Source organism: Ochotona curzoniae, unplaced genomic scaffold (genome assembly GCF_017591425.1).
Source record: "Ochotona curzoniae isolate NIBS_2020 unplaced genomic scaffold, NIBS_Ocur_1.0 contig_3190, whole genome shotgun sequence".
Taxonomy (NCBI): domain Eukaryota; kingdom Metazoa; phylum Chordata; class Mammalia; order Lagomorpha; family Ochotonidae; genus Ochotona; species Ochotona curzoniae.
Genome location: NW_024465751.1, coordinates 12,149,891 through 12,166,856, shown reverse-complemented (window position 1 = coordinate 12,166,856; position 16,966 = coordinate 12,149,891). Strand labels below are relative to the sequence as shown.

The window sequence follows — 16,966 nt, the reverse complement described above, 5'->3', positions numbered from 1 at the left end:
TATGACTTTCTGCAATAATTCAGCAAAGCATATCTGATGCATCTCATTACAACAAGCGTCAGCCGCAAGCATTTTGATTTCGTCGACAGAATTGGGCACACTTGGGCAGGAAACCGGAGCAGCGCAGTGCGTGACAGGATTGATTTTCTCGAGTGCTTTATCTGTGCTGTTACTGTTTTTCACTCGGTAGCACCTATGGCACGATCGCCTTTATACTCGTTTAGTGGCCTCTCGGTCTGTCCCGAGGAGTCCACGCCACGAGCTTCGTGGGTAGCGAAAGGTGAGCTCCCCAGAGCAACCTCCACCGACGGCTCTCCAGCCACGCCCCGCCCAGATGTTTATATTTCCCTCGCTGGCCCCGCCCCCGGGCCACGCGGGGTTCTGGACACGCCCCCAACCTGGAGTTCCTGCAGCCGGATTGGCCGGGCGCCGGAGCCTACCCGTAGGGATTCCCGCTCCAGCCAATCACGTCTGCGCCACGGGGCTGCCCCGAACAAAGATGGCGCGGCCAGCCTCCATGCGGGCAGACTGCTGCGAGGAGCCGAGCCCACGGCGGGCAGCCTAGGCAGTGGAGACGGCGCGGCGCGGAGCATGGAGGAGTGCGGCAGCGCGGGTAGCGTCGGCAGCGACAGCAGCACCAGTGGCAGTGGCGGGGCGCAGCAAAGAGAGCTGGAGCGCATGGCTGAGGTCCTGGTCACCGGGGAGCAGCTGCGGTAAGACGAGAGCGCAGAGCCGGTGGGCTCGCCGTGGCTTGCCAAGCCCGTGCCCGGTGCAGCCCCGCGCGCACGCGCGCCGAGAGTCGGGGCGCTCCCCTGCGCCCCGCGACTGCGGCTCCGGTGGACGGGCGGTGTGGGGCGGCTGCGGGGCTCGGCGCGGCCATTCCGGGGGTGCGCGTTGCGCCCCAGCCGGGCTGCTGCAGCCCCGCGCCGGGCAGCCTCGCCACCTGGCACCGCGCGCTCCTTGGCCGGGCACCTGGGCGCTGCCGGGCCTGGTGGCTGAAAGCCTGCCCGGAGTCCGCGGTGAGGGGCCCCGCGCCGACCCGCACAGCCCCGCTTAGTCCTAGGTACGAGGAGGCACCAGTCACATTCATTCCGGCTTTTCGTTTCGTTGACAAGTTTTTCTTCTCTGTTTTTAGTCTCCTCTCCCTCCCTCTCCCCCCCCCGTTTGGTAGATGGAGCCTGTCACCCCGCTGTGTCCCTCACCCCCTGAGGTTGATAGTTGGGGCTACGCTGAGAGAACCTGCCTGAAGCCTGCCACTTGCTTGGCGCACCCGCATCCCTGCCTGGGCTCCGCAAGGGGGCGTGGAGGCCACTGGTCGGGTTGCCCTGCTGCCGTGCGGACTCCCGCCCAGGAGCGCAGGTTGCAGGCAGCAGAGTCCCGCATTGCCCTGGCTGCTGCCTACGTGGAAGCAAGCCATGGCCCTCGGACGCCCCACTTGCCGTGTTCCCGTCCCTGCGTGGTCGTTCTATTTGTGCGTGTGTCTGAGGACCTCACCTCTGGCCTGCCTGCTTCCACAGCTGCCTGTGGTCATAAATCATTGTTAAGCAAGGCGGGGAGGGAAGCCAGGTCTGCAGAGTTTCGGCTAGAAGTTGCACGAGGGCCCCGGGGCCTTCTAGTTCCTGGCTTGAACATTCCTGGTGCATTTTGCTTTCTTGCATGGCAGTGTTCCTGGACCCGAAAGAGAATCTTGCAAAGATCCCACAAGGGTTGCTTGCTTAGTTTGAGGAAGTAAACATTGGAACTCCAAATTCATTGAATTTAATCTGACAAATGGCAAAGGACACCTTTTAATTCCTTTTTTTTTTTATTGTATGGTTAAATAAAAGGAACGAAAAAAAATGTGTTTTCCTTCATTAAGAGCGTTTCCTAATTGAAAAACGAAAGCTTTTGTGTTTTGTTTGGAAATATTTAATTAGAGAGGCAGAGACAGAGACTGTGGAAGTTTCTGTCCTTTGCTTCACTTTGCAGATGCCAGTGGTGTCTGGGGCAGGGGCAGGCAGCAGCCCATCCAGGCTTCCCGTGTGGGTGGTGCTCAGCTGCTTAAGCCCCCACCTGCAGTCTGCTGGGGAATGCATTTGTAAGAAGCCGTAGTAGAGAGAGGAGCTGGTGCTTGAACGCAGACATATCTGAAAATGTGAAGAACCTAGGCGTTTCCTGCCTTTTGTGATTCTGCCTTAATGGCTTGGCTGGGGGTTGTGTGAACCTCAGGCCTGATAGCCTACTTGACACCCGGCAGGACACCTGGCAGGTCACGTAGGCAGACCACTCCTCAGGAAGGAGGTACCTGGTGTTTGATAAGATTCACAGCCCAATAGCTTATCAATTTGAACTTTTTGAAAGTTGCTTATTTCAAACCCACCAATAGAAGCCTGCTAAGTCATGACTGTATAATTAATAGCCTGGAATGTATAAGAACTGGGGAGCTTGGGCTCCCTGGGCTCTTCTGGCTCGCGCTTCTTTTGTCCTCCTTGTGGATCCTTGCAGCCTCGGCTGCGGCTGCCCCGCCCCCGCCCAGCCATGCTGGGCTGGGGGAGGTCGCTGGGTTACCTAGGCTAACCTGAATAAACCACCTTTTTGCCTTAGCACCGACTTCAGACTTGATGATTATCTGGGGGTTTCAAAAAAACCGGCACAACAGCTGCTAGGCCAAGTACCTGCCCCTGATACATGTATTTTTTAATAGTTTAGTTTCTTAGTTGTTCATTACTGTGCCAGCTCCCGAGAAGTCCTCCATTGGACTGCTGGCTGTCTTGGTCCTGCAAGGTGCAGCTTAAGCTACCTGTCTTTGAGTTCCCCCAAAGCATTTGGCCTTCCCTCTTGCGTTGCAGGTCTGTGCATGAAGGCGGGGTTGACAACCATCCTTGGCACGTTGGGTCAAGCTGGAGGGCTCTCTCCCTTGGAACTTAACCTTGTATTCTTGTTCGGCTGCCATGCAGCCATGTGTCAGCATCAAGTTTTATTTTGAGAAGTGGATCCCACCTAACGTGGAATAACTTGGGCCAATGTACTGAATGAAAACAGTAGGCAGCAATGGAGCTTTCTTCCTAGTGTTACGTGGAGGATAGGATGGGTGTGTTTAGAATACGCAGCGAGAACCATAGCAGCGTTAGCAGGGGTGGTGGTTGTGGTCAAGTGGATCCACTGCTCTCAGCTTCTGTTTCTGCCCTTGGAAAGTGGCAGTGGAGACAAAGGGGTTTCATGACATGCCTGAGAATTCACCTCTTGGCTTCCTGTGTTGGTGAACAACCAGATGGTTGCAGGAATGGACTGGTATTGTCGATCTCTCGGCATTGTGGTGTGTGACTTCCAGCCAACTGTGACATGGCAGGAAGGACTGGGGCTGGGGAGCAGCACGGGACAGGGAACCGGCCTGCCTGGCTTCCTGTTCTGTCTCCACCACTTACTCATTGCTGTGACTCTGGGGACATAATACTTCACCTTTCTGAATAGGTTCTGATGGCACTTGTCTTTTGGGAGTTTGATGAGGTTTAAACAAGATATTATATGTACAGAGCTTAGACAATGCACTCGTTTTATATAGAAAACTTTTAGAGGTTGGCCTGTTGAGAAACAATTCATTGATTTATGTGAAAGGCGGAATGGCACAGAGTCTGTCTGCTGGTTCACTGCTCAAATGGCCACGCTGGCTGGCCAGGTGCGGGAGAGACACCTAACCAAGGAGCCCACAGTTTAATCTTTTCTTTTTCCTGAATGGGAACCATGGACTTCTTATCGCCATAGCTTTTGCATTGTGACTAGTACATAGTAATTACTCAGTAAATATTGGAATGCGATTCAGTGTACTTCTGTTAGCACCCAGCAATGCGAAACTTAGAGTTTAGGACTGAAGTGGCTGTAATGCTAGTTCCCTGATCGCTTCTGTTCTCAGCTGCCCTCCTGCTGCGCGGTTAAGGACACTGTGCTGTCCCTGTCTCGTGCCTCTAATTGCTGAACACGCATTCACGGTTCACTCTGCTTTCTCCTGCCATTGCGTGGCTTTCCAGCCATCAAAGATGCGGTGCGCTGATAAAGAAGGAGGAAACCAAGGCCTGGGATCTGTAATAAAAATTTGGCCTCTAGACGCGGCACGGCTGACGTCTTTTTCTTTCTTTCGTTTCCGTAGCTGCCTTCTCTTGGACCGGTCCCTTAGCTTCTCTCCTGTGTGCCCTGCTTTGCAGACTGCAAAGAATAGTATCCTCCCACACACGGTCTGCAGTGTTGGATCAAATGGGTACAGCATGGGAAGGAATTTAAAAAAATAAATCAATAAACAAGGCTAGAGTCATTATGGTTGTTATAAGCTCCAGATGTGAAACTGGGGCCTGGATCCACAAACTTTGGTGCAGTTGGTCCCATAAGGACAAAACATTGAGTAACAGACTGAGGCAGCGTTTGCTTTCTCTTCCAGCTTGTCTGCAAGACTGTTCTTCCTGATCCTCTCCGTGCCTTTCCCCCTTGGCAGAGCAGCTTTTCCTTTCTTGCCCGGTGTGACTCCATGTTTCTGCTTCTTTGGAACGTGCTTGGGTACCCTGCATCCCCTTCACAACGGCTGTGTGGAAGAGAGCCGATACTACCAAGTGTTGGCCAGAAAAAGGAAATGTAGGAACTCACACACTGCTGGTGGGAATGCAGAATGGTATAACCACTTTGGAAAACAGGCTGGCTTTTCCCCAAAGGCTAAAGACAGAGTTGACTTATGATTCAGCAATTTGGCTCCGAAGTGTATGCTTTAGGTGGTAGATGGCCACATATAAAACTGTGCAGAGACAAGGCATCGATACTGGTCAACACCGGGAACATTGTAAATGCCCATCAACAGATGAGTAGATGTATCCACAGCATGAGACATTATTTAGTAATAAAAAGGAAGGAAGTACTGATACATGCTGTGACATAGGTGTAGCTTAAAAGGATTATGGGAAGGAAGTATAAAAGGACACAGGTTGTATGACTCCACTTCTAGAAAGTGTGTGCTTAGAAGGGGAGTGAAGTTGGTGCTTGGTCCCATCAAGAGAAGCGAGGAATGAAGGGCGACTGTCCAGAAATATGTGGTTTCTCTTTGTGGTGTTGAAAATAACCAAAGCTCAGTTATAATCATGGTTGCCCAACTCTGTGGCTATATTAAATTGTGTAGATTAACTGAGGGAACTGGTTATTATTTACAATTACGTATTATAATCACGTTACATGTTATGTATAACCATGATTATATATTAATCATATATTAGATATAAATGTATAGATTTATTTTTAAAGATGTATTTACTTTACCTGAAAGAGTTACAGAGAGAAAGGGACAGATAGAGAGAGGGAGAGATTTTCCGTTGTCTGGTTTATTTCTTAAATGGCTACAGTGGCTGGAGCTGGGCTGGCCTGAAGCTGGGAGCCAGGAGCTTCTTCAAGACCTGCCATGTGGGTTCAGTGTTTGACTTCTGCTGCTTTCCAGGCACATTAGCAAGGAGCTGGATTGGAAGAGGAGCAGCTGAGATTACCCCAGGAGATGCTGGCGCCACATGTGGAGCAGGCTACACCACTGCACTGGCCCCACACGCAAATGTATTTATCAAACATAAAGTATTTATCAGCACAAAATATCTATTAACATATAATTGGCATCAGTATAATAATGTGATACTACGTTGATGGTTAAAATCCACAATCATAGCTATTATATTAGCAAATATTACATTTTAATATTCATTATGTTTCTCATCATATTAAATTACACTAATATAAAGATGTTATATGTAATTATTAGAAATAATAGAATAGTATACCACATATGCTATCAATAAAATTGTTGCAAAAGTAGATTTGGATGAGATATTAGAATGATGGAAAACAAAATATTCAAACCTTGTAATAACTTTCTTTTTGATTGGTGAAAGCAATGACCCTGATTTAGTAACAACATCACTGTTTGAGGTGGAACGGATATTTTACATGTATATATGTTTTTTCCTTTTTTTTTCCCATTGACCACTTTTCGGAGTATTTGATGTTCTCTGCTGGCCTGGATGAACTGGTTGTCAGGTCTCCTCTGTGCATCTGGTCTGCTGACCACTGCACAGATGTCAGCAACTGAGGAGGCCCAGTCCTGATGCTTTCCCTCTAAGGTTGGACCACATACCCTGTGGTTTTCCTGTGGCTGGGGTTTGGGTTCAGTAACCTAGTTGCAAAGTCACCCAAGAAGTCTTGTCTGTGGTGACCTCAGACTTGACTCTTGTTAGCTCCAGCCAGTGCAAGGTCAGGTTCGGTCACTTGCATAGCCAACACGCATACCTGTAGATGCAGCTAGCTGCCTGGTTGGTTCTGCCTCAGTCTCATATGTGAGCTGATAGGTGCTGCAGCCCAGCCCGGCATCGACCCAGTCTTCATGTACCTGGCAGGTACCATAGCCTAGTTGGGGTGACTTCCAATAACCTCCATCAGACCTGGCCCCAACCCTGACTTTTGCATGTACCAGCATGTGTTACAGCCTGCCTTGGTACACCTGGCATCCCATCTGGTTCTTGTGCACAGTCATGGTGCTGCAGCTTAGCTCAGCCTGCCCAAATCCCCAGACTTGGCCTACACACGTGCTGATGCCTTGCTGATGCCTGCTGCCACCTTGCCCAGCCTGGTCACCAGCAGCCCTGACCCCTGGGCTCACAAGTGGGGGAGCTACAGCCTAGCAGAGTAAAGTCCAGAATTTTGCTGTTAGGTCTGCTACCTATCCCAGATCTTGGGCCTTGCCAGGGGGCTCTGTGGTCCAGCCTGACATGACTTGCATCCAATCCCGGTGCAAGTTCACCACTTGGCAGTTGGTGCAGCAGCCTATCCTGGCCGGCCTACATCCATGTGGCTCTCATGTATGCCAGGTATGGTAGCTGGGCCCAGACTGGCATGCCCCCAGATTGGCCCATCCCTGGTTCCAGCTCCTGTGCTTACCAGTAGAAGCACAGCTCAGTAAGGGAGTCCTCAAAGTTCCCTTACCAGGCCATTTCCAAACCCAACTCTTGCGTATACCAGTGAATGCTGTGCCCCAGCCTAGAAAGGCTGGCCCCCAGTCCTGGCATTCACCAGTGGGCACTGAGGCCTAGCCTCATGGGCCCGCTTTCTGGCTCTTGCCAGTTGGTGCTATAGCTTAGCCCAGTCTGGCTCACCTCCCTGACCTAGCTCTCATGTGATCCGGCAGGTACTGTGGCTTAGCTTGGCCTGTCTCACACTTCTTCTGGCTCTTGTGAATGCCAGTGGGTGCTGCAACCTAGTTCAGAGGTGCCTGCCCCCATACCAAGATTACATGCATGCTGAGGGATGCTGCAGCCTTGCCCAGCCTAGTCCGCCATAGCCCTGGCTCTTGCATTCCCCAGTGGGAGCTGCAGCCTAGCAAGGGAGTCCCCAAAGTTCCCCTGCCATGCCCATTCGCAGCCCTGGATCTTATGCATGCTGTTGGGAGGTGCTTTGACCCAGCTTGGCATGGCCCACCTGCAGTCCCAGCTGTTGCTGGTGAGTGTTGCTGTTTAGCCCAGCCTGGTGCAGCCAACACTCTGCTCTGGCTCTGGTCTGTGCCATTGGGTTTTGTGGGCTGGCCTAACCAGGCCTGCCCCCAGATCCAGTCCGCACCAATCCTGAGGAGAGCTGTAGCCTTACTTGGTTACTCACCTCCCAACACCCCAGCTATTGTGCTCCCCAGCCATAGCTTTAGCCCACCTGGGTAGTTCTTCAAGTTCTCCTACCAGGCCCAGGACCTCATGTGTGCTGATGGGTGCATTCCCCCAAGCCTCAGCTTTCGCATGTACCAGTGGGTGGCAGACAGTGCAATTTAGCCGCATGAACAGTTGCTATGGCTTGACCCAGATATGCCTTCCAGTTTCTGCTTCTAAACTGCTCCATCTCAGTCCCTTGCCTACTTGCGAGTGCAGTAGCCCAGTCTGTGAAAGACTCCAGAAATCATTCCTCTCCTGTCACACAAGCCTTCAGCCACTCCCACTCCAGTATGTCCCCTGACTGCCTTCCCTGGGCAAGCTTCAGGCCTCTGTCCTGGGGGCCGGGGTGTTGTGTCCTGGCCTGGCGTTAAATGAACTAGTCAATTCTTCCAGCCCTCTGGTGTAGTTAACACAGATTTGGCATTAAGTAGGCCCACAATGCCTACCAGCCTTGACTGCTTTTTTCCCCAGCAATGTAATGCTTGCCTAGGTACAAGACAACCTAAACAGTTGTGTACAGCTGAGGCTATATCTCTATTTTTATAGTTATCGAATCAATTGATATAGATTGGAAGAAAGATACCATAACTATCTAAGAAAATAATTTCATTTCACTCCTAACTTAAAGATAATCAACCACTTACTTGTAAAAGTAATTCAGATAAGTAGTGTTTATACCAGGATGTTCCAAATTATTATTTTAATGGGTTTTACACACAAATATGTTATCTACAGATGCTTGACACTGAAGACAAGCCTCCAGATTGCTCCTCTTCTGTGGGCCAGTGCTCGGGTGTCCTGTGAAGAGGCATGTTTGTGAGAACATTTAAAAGCAAAGAAAGAGGAAGGTATTATGACACAGTGATATAATCCACCACTTTGAACGCTGGCAGGTGTCTGGGATGGAGTCCTGCTTCTGATCCAGTTTCCTGCTAATATGCCTGGGAGTGCAGCAGATGCTGGCCTAGATGTTTGGGTTTCTCCTACAGGTTGGAGACTTAGAATTCCTGGTTCCTGTCTTGGTCTTGATTGATGCAGGCATCTGGGGAGTGAGCTAGCAGGTAGGAGATCTCTGTCTTTCTCTCTGTCACTCTGCCTTTCAAGTGCATTAAAACAAAATAAAACAAAGTAAAGCTTACTTAAAAAAAAAAAAAAAGCAAGCCCAAGCCTATTGTTTTGAGCAGCAGGTGTTTGGCGTCATGTTGGAATGCATCTTGGGAAGCCCACAGTCTCTATTGGGGCTCTGACTTCTCTGCTTCCAGCCCAGCTTGCTGCTATGTGCACTGGGAGGCAACAGGTGACGGTGGCCCCAGTTACTGTTTCTTTGCTACCTGCCTGGCTTCAGCCTGACTCTGCCCTGGATATTGAGGGCGTCTGGAGGGTGAACCAGTGGGTGGAGGCTACCTATCTCTGTCTCTCTCTTTATGTCGCTTTTTGTGTCTCTCAAATAAAAATGAAAATAAATAAAGATTAAAAATAAAACAAGCATAAACCAAGGTCAGAGATGTCGCTGTTTTCTTTGTAGTGATGATTGGAAGAACAACAACACTTACGTGGTGCTTGTTTCCTTCAATATGGGCACATCAAAAAAAATAGTGTGCTAATGGAATTAAAAATTGATTTTGGTGGAAATAAAAAAGAAATGTATGTATTTGGCCCAGCATGGGTAGTCTAGCGGCTAAAATCCTTGCCTTGCACATGCCAGGATCCCATATGGGCGCCAATTCTAATCCCAGTGGTCCCACTTCCCATCCTGCTGTGGCCTGGGAAAGCAGTCAAGGACAGTCCTAAGCCTTGGGACCCTGCACCCATGTGAGAAACCAGGATGAAGCCCCCGTCTCCTGGCTTCGGATTAGCTTAGCACCAGCCGTTGTGACTACTTGGGGAGTGGATCATTGGACAGAAGATCTTCCTCTATGTCTTTTCTCCTCTCTGTATAGCTGCCTTTCCAATAAAAATAAATCATAAAAAATCATATATAGTATTTTTTTCTAACACATTTTCTGTGAACTTTTTAAACGTTTCTCATTTGAGTGGTTTACGAAGCTTTGCGCTAAAAGTTATCTTTTCATTCCATTCTGTATGAAGTATGTTTGCATTGAAGTATTTCTGTGTTTATATATGCATGTGTATATATATATATGTGCACATCTATATGTAGATGTATAGCTGCTTTGAATCTTTATTTATTACTGCTCTGTGTGGTAAACACTCTTTTTACATGAAAAGGGTGTTTTAATCAACAAGCATAGGTTATTGAACCATAAAATGGTGGCAGGCAGAGCCCCGCTCTGATGCAGGGTAGTAGTAAAATGTAATGCAGTAGACTGGTATTACCAACCGGTGACTTACAGGGTTAAAGACTGCAACACAACGACAAATACAAAACAGGATTATGTCCGTGAGAACATGGCATTCTAATGACACCTTTTGGAGACAGAAAGACAAATATTTCTTCCATTGTGATGGAAAAATTTTGTTCCTAGAAGCATTTATATTTTGGCGAAATAGAGTCATCACTTTGTGTACTATTAAACTGACTCTTCCTTGCCATGTGGTTGTGAGAACATAATTTCGATTTTGCTGTTTCAGAATTTGTAATCTTCTTTTAATGAGAAGATAAGTTGCAGTTCACTGTTTGGCCATATGTGAGGATGGACTGGCGAAGAAAACTAAGATTATAATGAGAAATGCTTAAGCAAGAAAATGTCCTGAGCATTTCGGTTATGCTCCTCTCCCTAGACTAAATATGGTAATTACAGCGATCGTATCCACTGACTAAAGCAGATTCCCCAAAAGCAATTTACTAGGCAACGAGTTTTAGCTAAGTTGAAGAAATTGCATTTCTTTAAAGTTGTTTGCACTTACAATCTTGCTGCTGCCTTTTTCATAAAATAGATATAATGAATATTGAGTTGCTTGACTAAGTTTGCTTTGCAAACGTTAATATAGTATGCAGGCAAAGGTATAACTCAGCTGGTTGAGCCAAAGACCAAGGTATAATAAATTAAATATGAGACGTGGAATTTAGAACACACAAAACAGGGAAAGGAGAGCTAATTCGTTGTGTTGAAATTTCAGGTTGAGGCAGAGACTTTCTTAGGAGATGGTGGTTCCCTCTGGTGACCTGTATTCTGGACTCTTGGCTCTATTTGACACGGGTACAGAAGGGAGTCGCAGGAAATCTATATCCAGAAGCTACTATTGAGATCCAGGAATCCGGTTGTGGGGAATAGAAGCTGTTTTCTTCTGAATACCAGAACAGATATCCTGGAGTGAGTAGCTCATTGCTTGTTGATGTTCCTGCAAGGGCCCAGGGAGAAGGGTGGGCTTAGGAAATGGGCAGTCTCTGTGTTTGGAGTCTCTGAATAGGAATCTAGTGTAGAGTGTGTAAATGCTTTTACATTTTTTTTTTTTATTTTAAAAGATTTATTTTTATTAGAAAGGCAGATTTGCAAAGAGACAGAGAAACAAAGAGAAAGATCTTCCATCCACTAGTTCACTCCCCAAGTAGCTGCAATGACCAGAGACAAGCCAATTGGAAGCCAGGAACCAGGAGCTTCCTCTGGATCTCCCCCTCGGGTGCTTGGGCCATCCTCTAGCTGCTTTCCTAGGCCACAGGCAGAGAGCTAGATAGAAAGCGGAGCAGCTGGTACACAAACTGGCGCCCATATAGAATCCTGGTACATGCAAGGTGGGGTATTTAGCTCCTAGGCTATTGCACAGGACTCGTGTAATTACTTTTTAATCAGAGGCTTTTCCAGCATGCATACCCTTTCATATATCTTTGTCGATTCATTAACTGGAAATGGGGCAGAAAGTATCATCTTTACACATAGGAGGCCCTTGATGGGGACTCCATTATTTTTCTTAAGAGAAGATTTATTTATTTAAAGTCAGAGTTACAGAAAGGGGTAGGGGAATGTCAATTGATTGATTTTCCATCTTTTTGTGGTTTACTGTTCAGAAGACCTCAGTGAAACCAGGAGTCAGGAGTTTCATCCAGTCTTCCATTTTGCTGGCAGAGGCCCAAACAGTTGGGCCATCTGCTGCTGCTTCTCCTACCCCTGCAGCAGGCAGGTGGATCAGAAGTGGAGCAACCAGGACACGAATCTGCCAATAGAGGATGCTGGCGGTACATGCTGTTGGCTTCTGAAAATTCCTTTCTTGCTTGAAGGGAGAGCGTGCAGTGTATTTTGTACTTACAGAATTGTCATGCAAGTGGAAGATGCCTAGTAAGTGCACAATAAATGTGGAACTGTTTTGCATCCTATGTAGTTATCTCACGTAGATATTTTTGGAAAGAACTCCAGTGCTGTAATGATTAATTGTGATTACTTTTTTAAAAGACCCCTGCTGATATTAAGTTAGGACTTCTGTTAGCTTTGGAATCAATAAACCCTGAAAATATGATCAACAAACCTCAGATTTGCATTCTCAAATTTTGGGGCTCAAAAAACTTAAAAATATGATTTTTGGAAATATGAATTTGCGATCAGTAAATCTGAAAATTTGATCCACAAACCTCAATTTTGCGTTCTCAAAAAGAGAATGCAAGGTAAAGGAGGACAGATTTGCTCTCGTGTATTGCAAATGATCATTGAGATCAGGAGGGCTTCCCGCTCAGTAGCCAGTGGCTCTTAAGTGGTGGATTGTCATGCATTTAGGGATTAGAAGAAGACAAAGGAGATGACATTTTGTCCCTGTCTCTGTAATTGTCACCATGTTCTGTTTTCCCTATATTGCCCAGGAGAGGTGGGTACCAAATCTGAGACTCTTCCCCCAGGATCTATCAATAACCAAGTGTGGAATCCATCTTAACCAAACATGGAAGTTTGTGTCAGTGACACGGTGATATTGGATACCTGGGGGGCATAATGGTGACAGAGAGATGATTAGCCCTAGCGGGACAGACAACATGATCACAAGTAGCTCTTCCCCCGTGGTGGTGCCAACACTAGCAATTGGAGTCGTTTTCTTCAGGGCTGCCTGGCTCTGTCCTTTAAGTGCTCACAGAGCTGCTGAGTATTCGTGTCTATACAGAAAATCACTTTTTGTATCTTTTCAGGTATTTTTCAGGTTGGTTAGGGGAGGTAAGATGGTGTAAGAAAACACACCCTAAAGTGTGGGGCAAGATGTCTTTTCAAAGCCCCCATTTTCAGATAACAGGGGTTGCTGGGGTACAGCCAAAGGGGACAAATGGCAGCCTTGAGAAAGCTCGTGGCAGAAGCTGCAGCGACGTCATTACCAGCTGGGATCAGTTGGGAAGTCTTTTTAAGACAATCCAGTGTGGGTCTCCCACACGGGGGGCACTGCCCCAGCTGTCTGAGGCATTGCCTGCTGCCTCTTGGGTGTGCAGCAGCAGGAACTTGGTGCTGGAAGCTGCGCTGAGACTTCATTCCAGTTACTGATATGGGATGCAGGCATCCGAAACTGTGTGGATTCCTACACCAAATGCTTGCCTCAGGAAAGGCTTTTAAGTTGGGACCTTGTCCAGAGGAAAAAAGGGTTTTAGAGAAAAGTCAGAAGATGGAAGTTAGGAAAGATCTGGCAAACCCTCTGCAACTCGTAACTGTCAATGTCATCCTCCCTGTGAACTCCCTCGTCTTGACAATTGCCTGTTCACTTCCATCTACTTGCTCTTTTGTGCCTAACCCCTACCATCCTGTGAATCATTGGAAGATATGCTTCAGTTCTTCAAGATTTGCTTAGAAAAAGAAGTAAAATGGAACTCAGTATATGCCCAAAGTGACAAGTGGCTCAAGTTCAAGTTCCAAGGAGTTATTTTTCTATTACTTGAACTTTGATGTCTTTCTAGGAAACAACTTGCCTCAGAGAAAGGCCTAGCTAAACCTGTGTAAATTATTTCTCTGTAAAAGCAGACCTGCTGAAGGGCTAATTAAGATACAGATTTCCTGGGAAAGTTGCAAGATGTTCTTTTCTTACATAATTTATCTGAGGAACAGTGTTAACCTTGGACAAAACTATAATATAAATTGCAGTTGGCGTTGTCTTTGGTGATCAAGGCAGCAAGTTTATTCTCTGTTGTTAATAAGATATAAGCTTAACTTGTGGGGAACCCTGTGTGGCCGTGACAGTAGTGATTTTGACAATGACATTATTCAGCATCTGCCATAAAAATTCAAGGAGTAAGAGCATATGAAGATGGTTTTGCTTTCAGATAAGACTGCACAAGTTTAGTTTTCTTTTTCAAAATGGGTGGCAAGTGTACAAATGGAACAAATCTAAAAAGCATGATTTTTTTCTCTTGCTTCTATTGACTACAAAGGAGAAGCTCCAGTGAAACCCATGGAGAAGCTTCCCCGAAATCCAAGAAGCTGGGCTTGGAGCCAGCACATTTGTCTACATGTTCAGCATTTGCTGACTTCGCACTAATGAGGGCTGGAAGCCAAGAATAACAGAGTCCGATTACCACGGGCTTCATTAGGATTTACAATCATGTCTGCCAAGTGAAGGTGTACTGGATAGGCCCAGAAATTCCCTAGGAACCACTACTCCAATGCACCAAGATTCATTGGGGACCAAACGATTTGATTATTTTTCATGCTTCATTAGCTCAGAGGAATCTCTCTGATTGTCTCTGCATCTGATGCATTTTGGGCAGTTATGTTGCTGCTGGATAATTTCTTTTCCTAAAAGGGAACATAGAGAAGGAGAGGAATGTGTTTGCATATTTGTCAGCAGGTCTGAAAACTGTTTCTTTAGGGCGGAGTTTGAAATCTGTCAGATGTAGGGGCTACTGGGGATACATGTAGCTCTTGTGTAGTGGCCCTCTCCAGTTTGTGTTGTATTTCCAGGTTGCAGCCAGACCTCCTGGCAGTGCCTGGGTCAGGAGTGTAATCTCCAGTAGATCTGCCACTAGGTTCTTGAGACTCCGAAGTTCCTCACCTTCTAGAACTCTCTGACCCTATATGTGCTCCTCAGTTTAGCCTTCTGGTTATGCCCAGGAACACTTCTAGTGGCCAAGACCCCATCTTCGTGAGCTTTCCAATATAGGAATTGTGGTGGAAGGTGGCTTTCCCATGAAACTCATGCTAATGGAACCCAACATCTGCTTGGGAAAATCATGTGATCCTATGGTGGCTGAAGGAATTCTCCAATCGCATTTATCCCAATGGCTCTTAAAGAAAATACATACCTGTGATAAAATTTGACAACTTGTTTTGCTTTGCTTTGAATATGCTGCAATGAAAAGAACATAGTAACAGTTGATTAAGGTGTCTGGAGAGGCCAGGGAATCTGACCCTTACAGAGATTATAGTACAGCGAGTAACACAGAAAACACTTGCTGAAAACTACACTTGTGCCTGTTCAGACCTTCATGCAAAGGCTAATGTTGAGAAATACACTTAGTTACTTAGAACTGCTTACTTTGGAATGTGAACATTTATACAGCCCAGGCTGAATATCTCTAACTTGACAGAATGAAATCTAAAGTGCTGCAAAATTCAAAAATTTTTAGCATCATCGTGATGCTGTATGTGGGAAATATCATATTTGGCCTCACATTAAGAGGCCACAGCCAAAATGCAGGCGTAAGAACCATAAACCATTTCCTGTTTAAGTCTGATGTCCTAAACCAAAGACATCTTGTATTCAGATAATCCACCTTTCAAGTAAATGTGAAATCCAAAATTCTTTTGGTTTCCATGCATTTCAGATAAGAACTACTCACCCTGTATGATGCAACATGGCTTTGAGAATCCACTCTTATCTGTGTGACTGAAAAAACTTTCCATGGTAGAACACTTTCAAAGTGAAGTATGTGTTTTTCAAAGGACAGATGTTTGTTTTCCAAGAGCCATCCTGAGGGTCAAGGTGATGGCAGGCCTGTCTTCAATTTCATTTTAGACTTGTAGGAATGAGAGGTCTAAGCGTAAGATGTTTCTAAAAGAGCAATGTCATTGCCAAAAATCTTGTTCTAAGGACTCAAGTGTGGGGTGCTTTGGCACATATGTTGTGCTCGGGACTCCATATCCCACACCACAGCATGATTGCTTCGTGTGTCTGGCTGCTCCATGCTCCTGATCCAGCTGCCTGATAGTGTGTCTTGGCAACAGCAGATGACGCATTGAGTACTGGAGTTGCTGCTACCCTTGTGGGTGACCTGGGTGGAGTTCGGGCTTGTGGCTTCATCCTTGCTCTTGTGGACCTCTGGGGGAGTGAACCGGAGTGAAAAGCTCTGTCTCTGCCTCTGTCACTCTGACTTTCAAGCAAATAAATAAATCTTTAAAAATGTGCATGAGTGGGCCTGGCGAGGTGGCGCAGTGGTTAAGGTCCTCGCCTTGCACGCCCTGAGATCCCATATGGGCGCCAGTTCTATCCCTGCAGCCCCACTTCCCATCCAGCTCCCTGCCTGTCGCCCGGGAAAGCAGTGGAGGATGGCCCAAAGCTTTGGGACCCTGACCCGCGTGGGAGACCCAGAAGAGGCTCCTGGCTTCGGATCGGCATAGCATCGGCCGTTGCGCTCACCTGGGGAGTGAATCATCGGACAGAAGATCTTCCTCTCTGTCTCTCCTCTCTGTATATCTGACTTTCCAACAAAAAATAAAATAAATCTTTAAAAAAAATGTGCATGAGTGTTCTGCTGTGAGCCTTCCAGTGTCTTACAGAGGCATCCAGCCTGGTGTCTATAACTCTTTGCACTGTAGTTTGGTGAGGCTGGTACAGGGAAATAATGTAGAACCTTATGGTTACAGAGTATGGAATAGCTTTATTGAATACTCACAAATGCCAATGGCATCTGATCTACCATCCCCTTGGCAATCTGCAGAGGGCTGGGCAGGAACCTGGACCTACCAGATGCAGTGTGTTTCTGTCTGACTGAGGGATGCTGTCCCTCTGTGACTTTACCATCCTAGAGTGCATGCGTGAGAAACACTAAATGCCCTTATCTCTGGGGAACAGGTACTGTGGACTCCGACACTGGAGAGGGTAAGTTGGGCAACCCCAGATGCACTCTGTGAGAGTTTGGTTTCAGTCCCTGCTGCTGGGGAAAGGCCAGGTTTCCAGTCCCAGCCAACTCCGTGGCTGGCAGATCAAGCTGAGCCCAAGAGGCCGTGCCCACAAATCCTGTGTCCCCTGTTGCAGACACAAGGTGTCCTCTTAGAGGTGAGGCATAGCCCCTTATTTGTTCTTACCTGCAGAACTTCCCTGCAGAAATTCCAGGACAAGGCATTCATTGTTTTGTTGCTACAGGTTTTGTACTTACTCTTTTTGAAACAGGGACTTTGGGCCTTATTTTATTTGAGCACGTA

General features: G+C 47.1%; 1 protein-coding gene across 3 annotated transcripts in view; it reads left to right on the top strand.

Moving 5' to 3' along the window:
• Window positions 1-469: 469 nt before the first annotated feature.
• The window catches only part of DEPTOR (DEP domain containing MTOR interacting protein), a 160,933-nt gene continuing 144,436 nt past the window's right edge, over window positions 470-16,966 (top strand). For 2 of the 3 annotated variants that reach the window (XM_040979370.1, XM_040979369.1), the window contains exon 1: window positions 470-713. In XM_040979370.1, the coding sequence (XP_040835304.1) occupies window positions 592-713 (122 nt within the window). In that variant the 5' untranslated portion in view covers window positions 470-591. The remainder of the gene's footprint in view (window positions 714-16,966) is intronic. The other variant, XM_040979373.1, reaches the window with a different exon arrangement.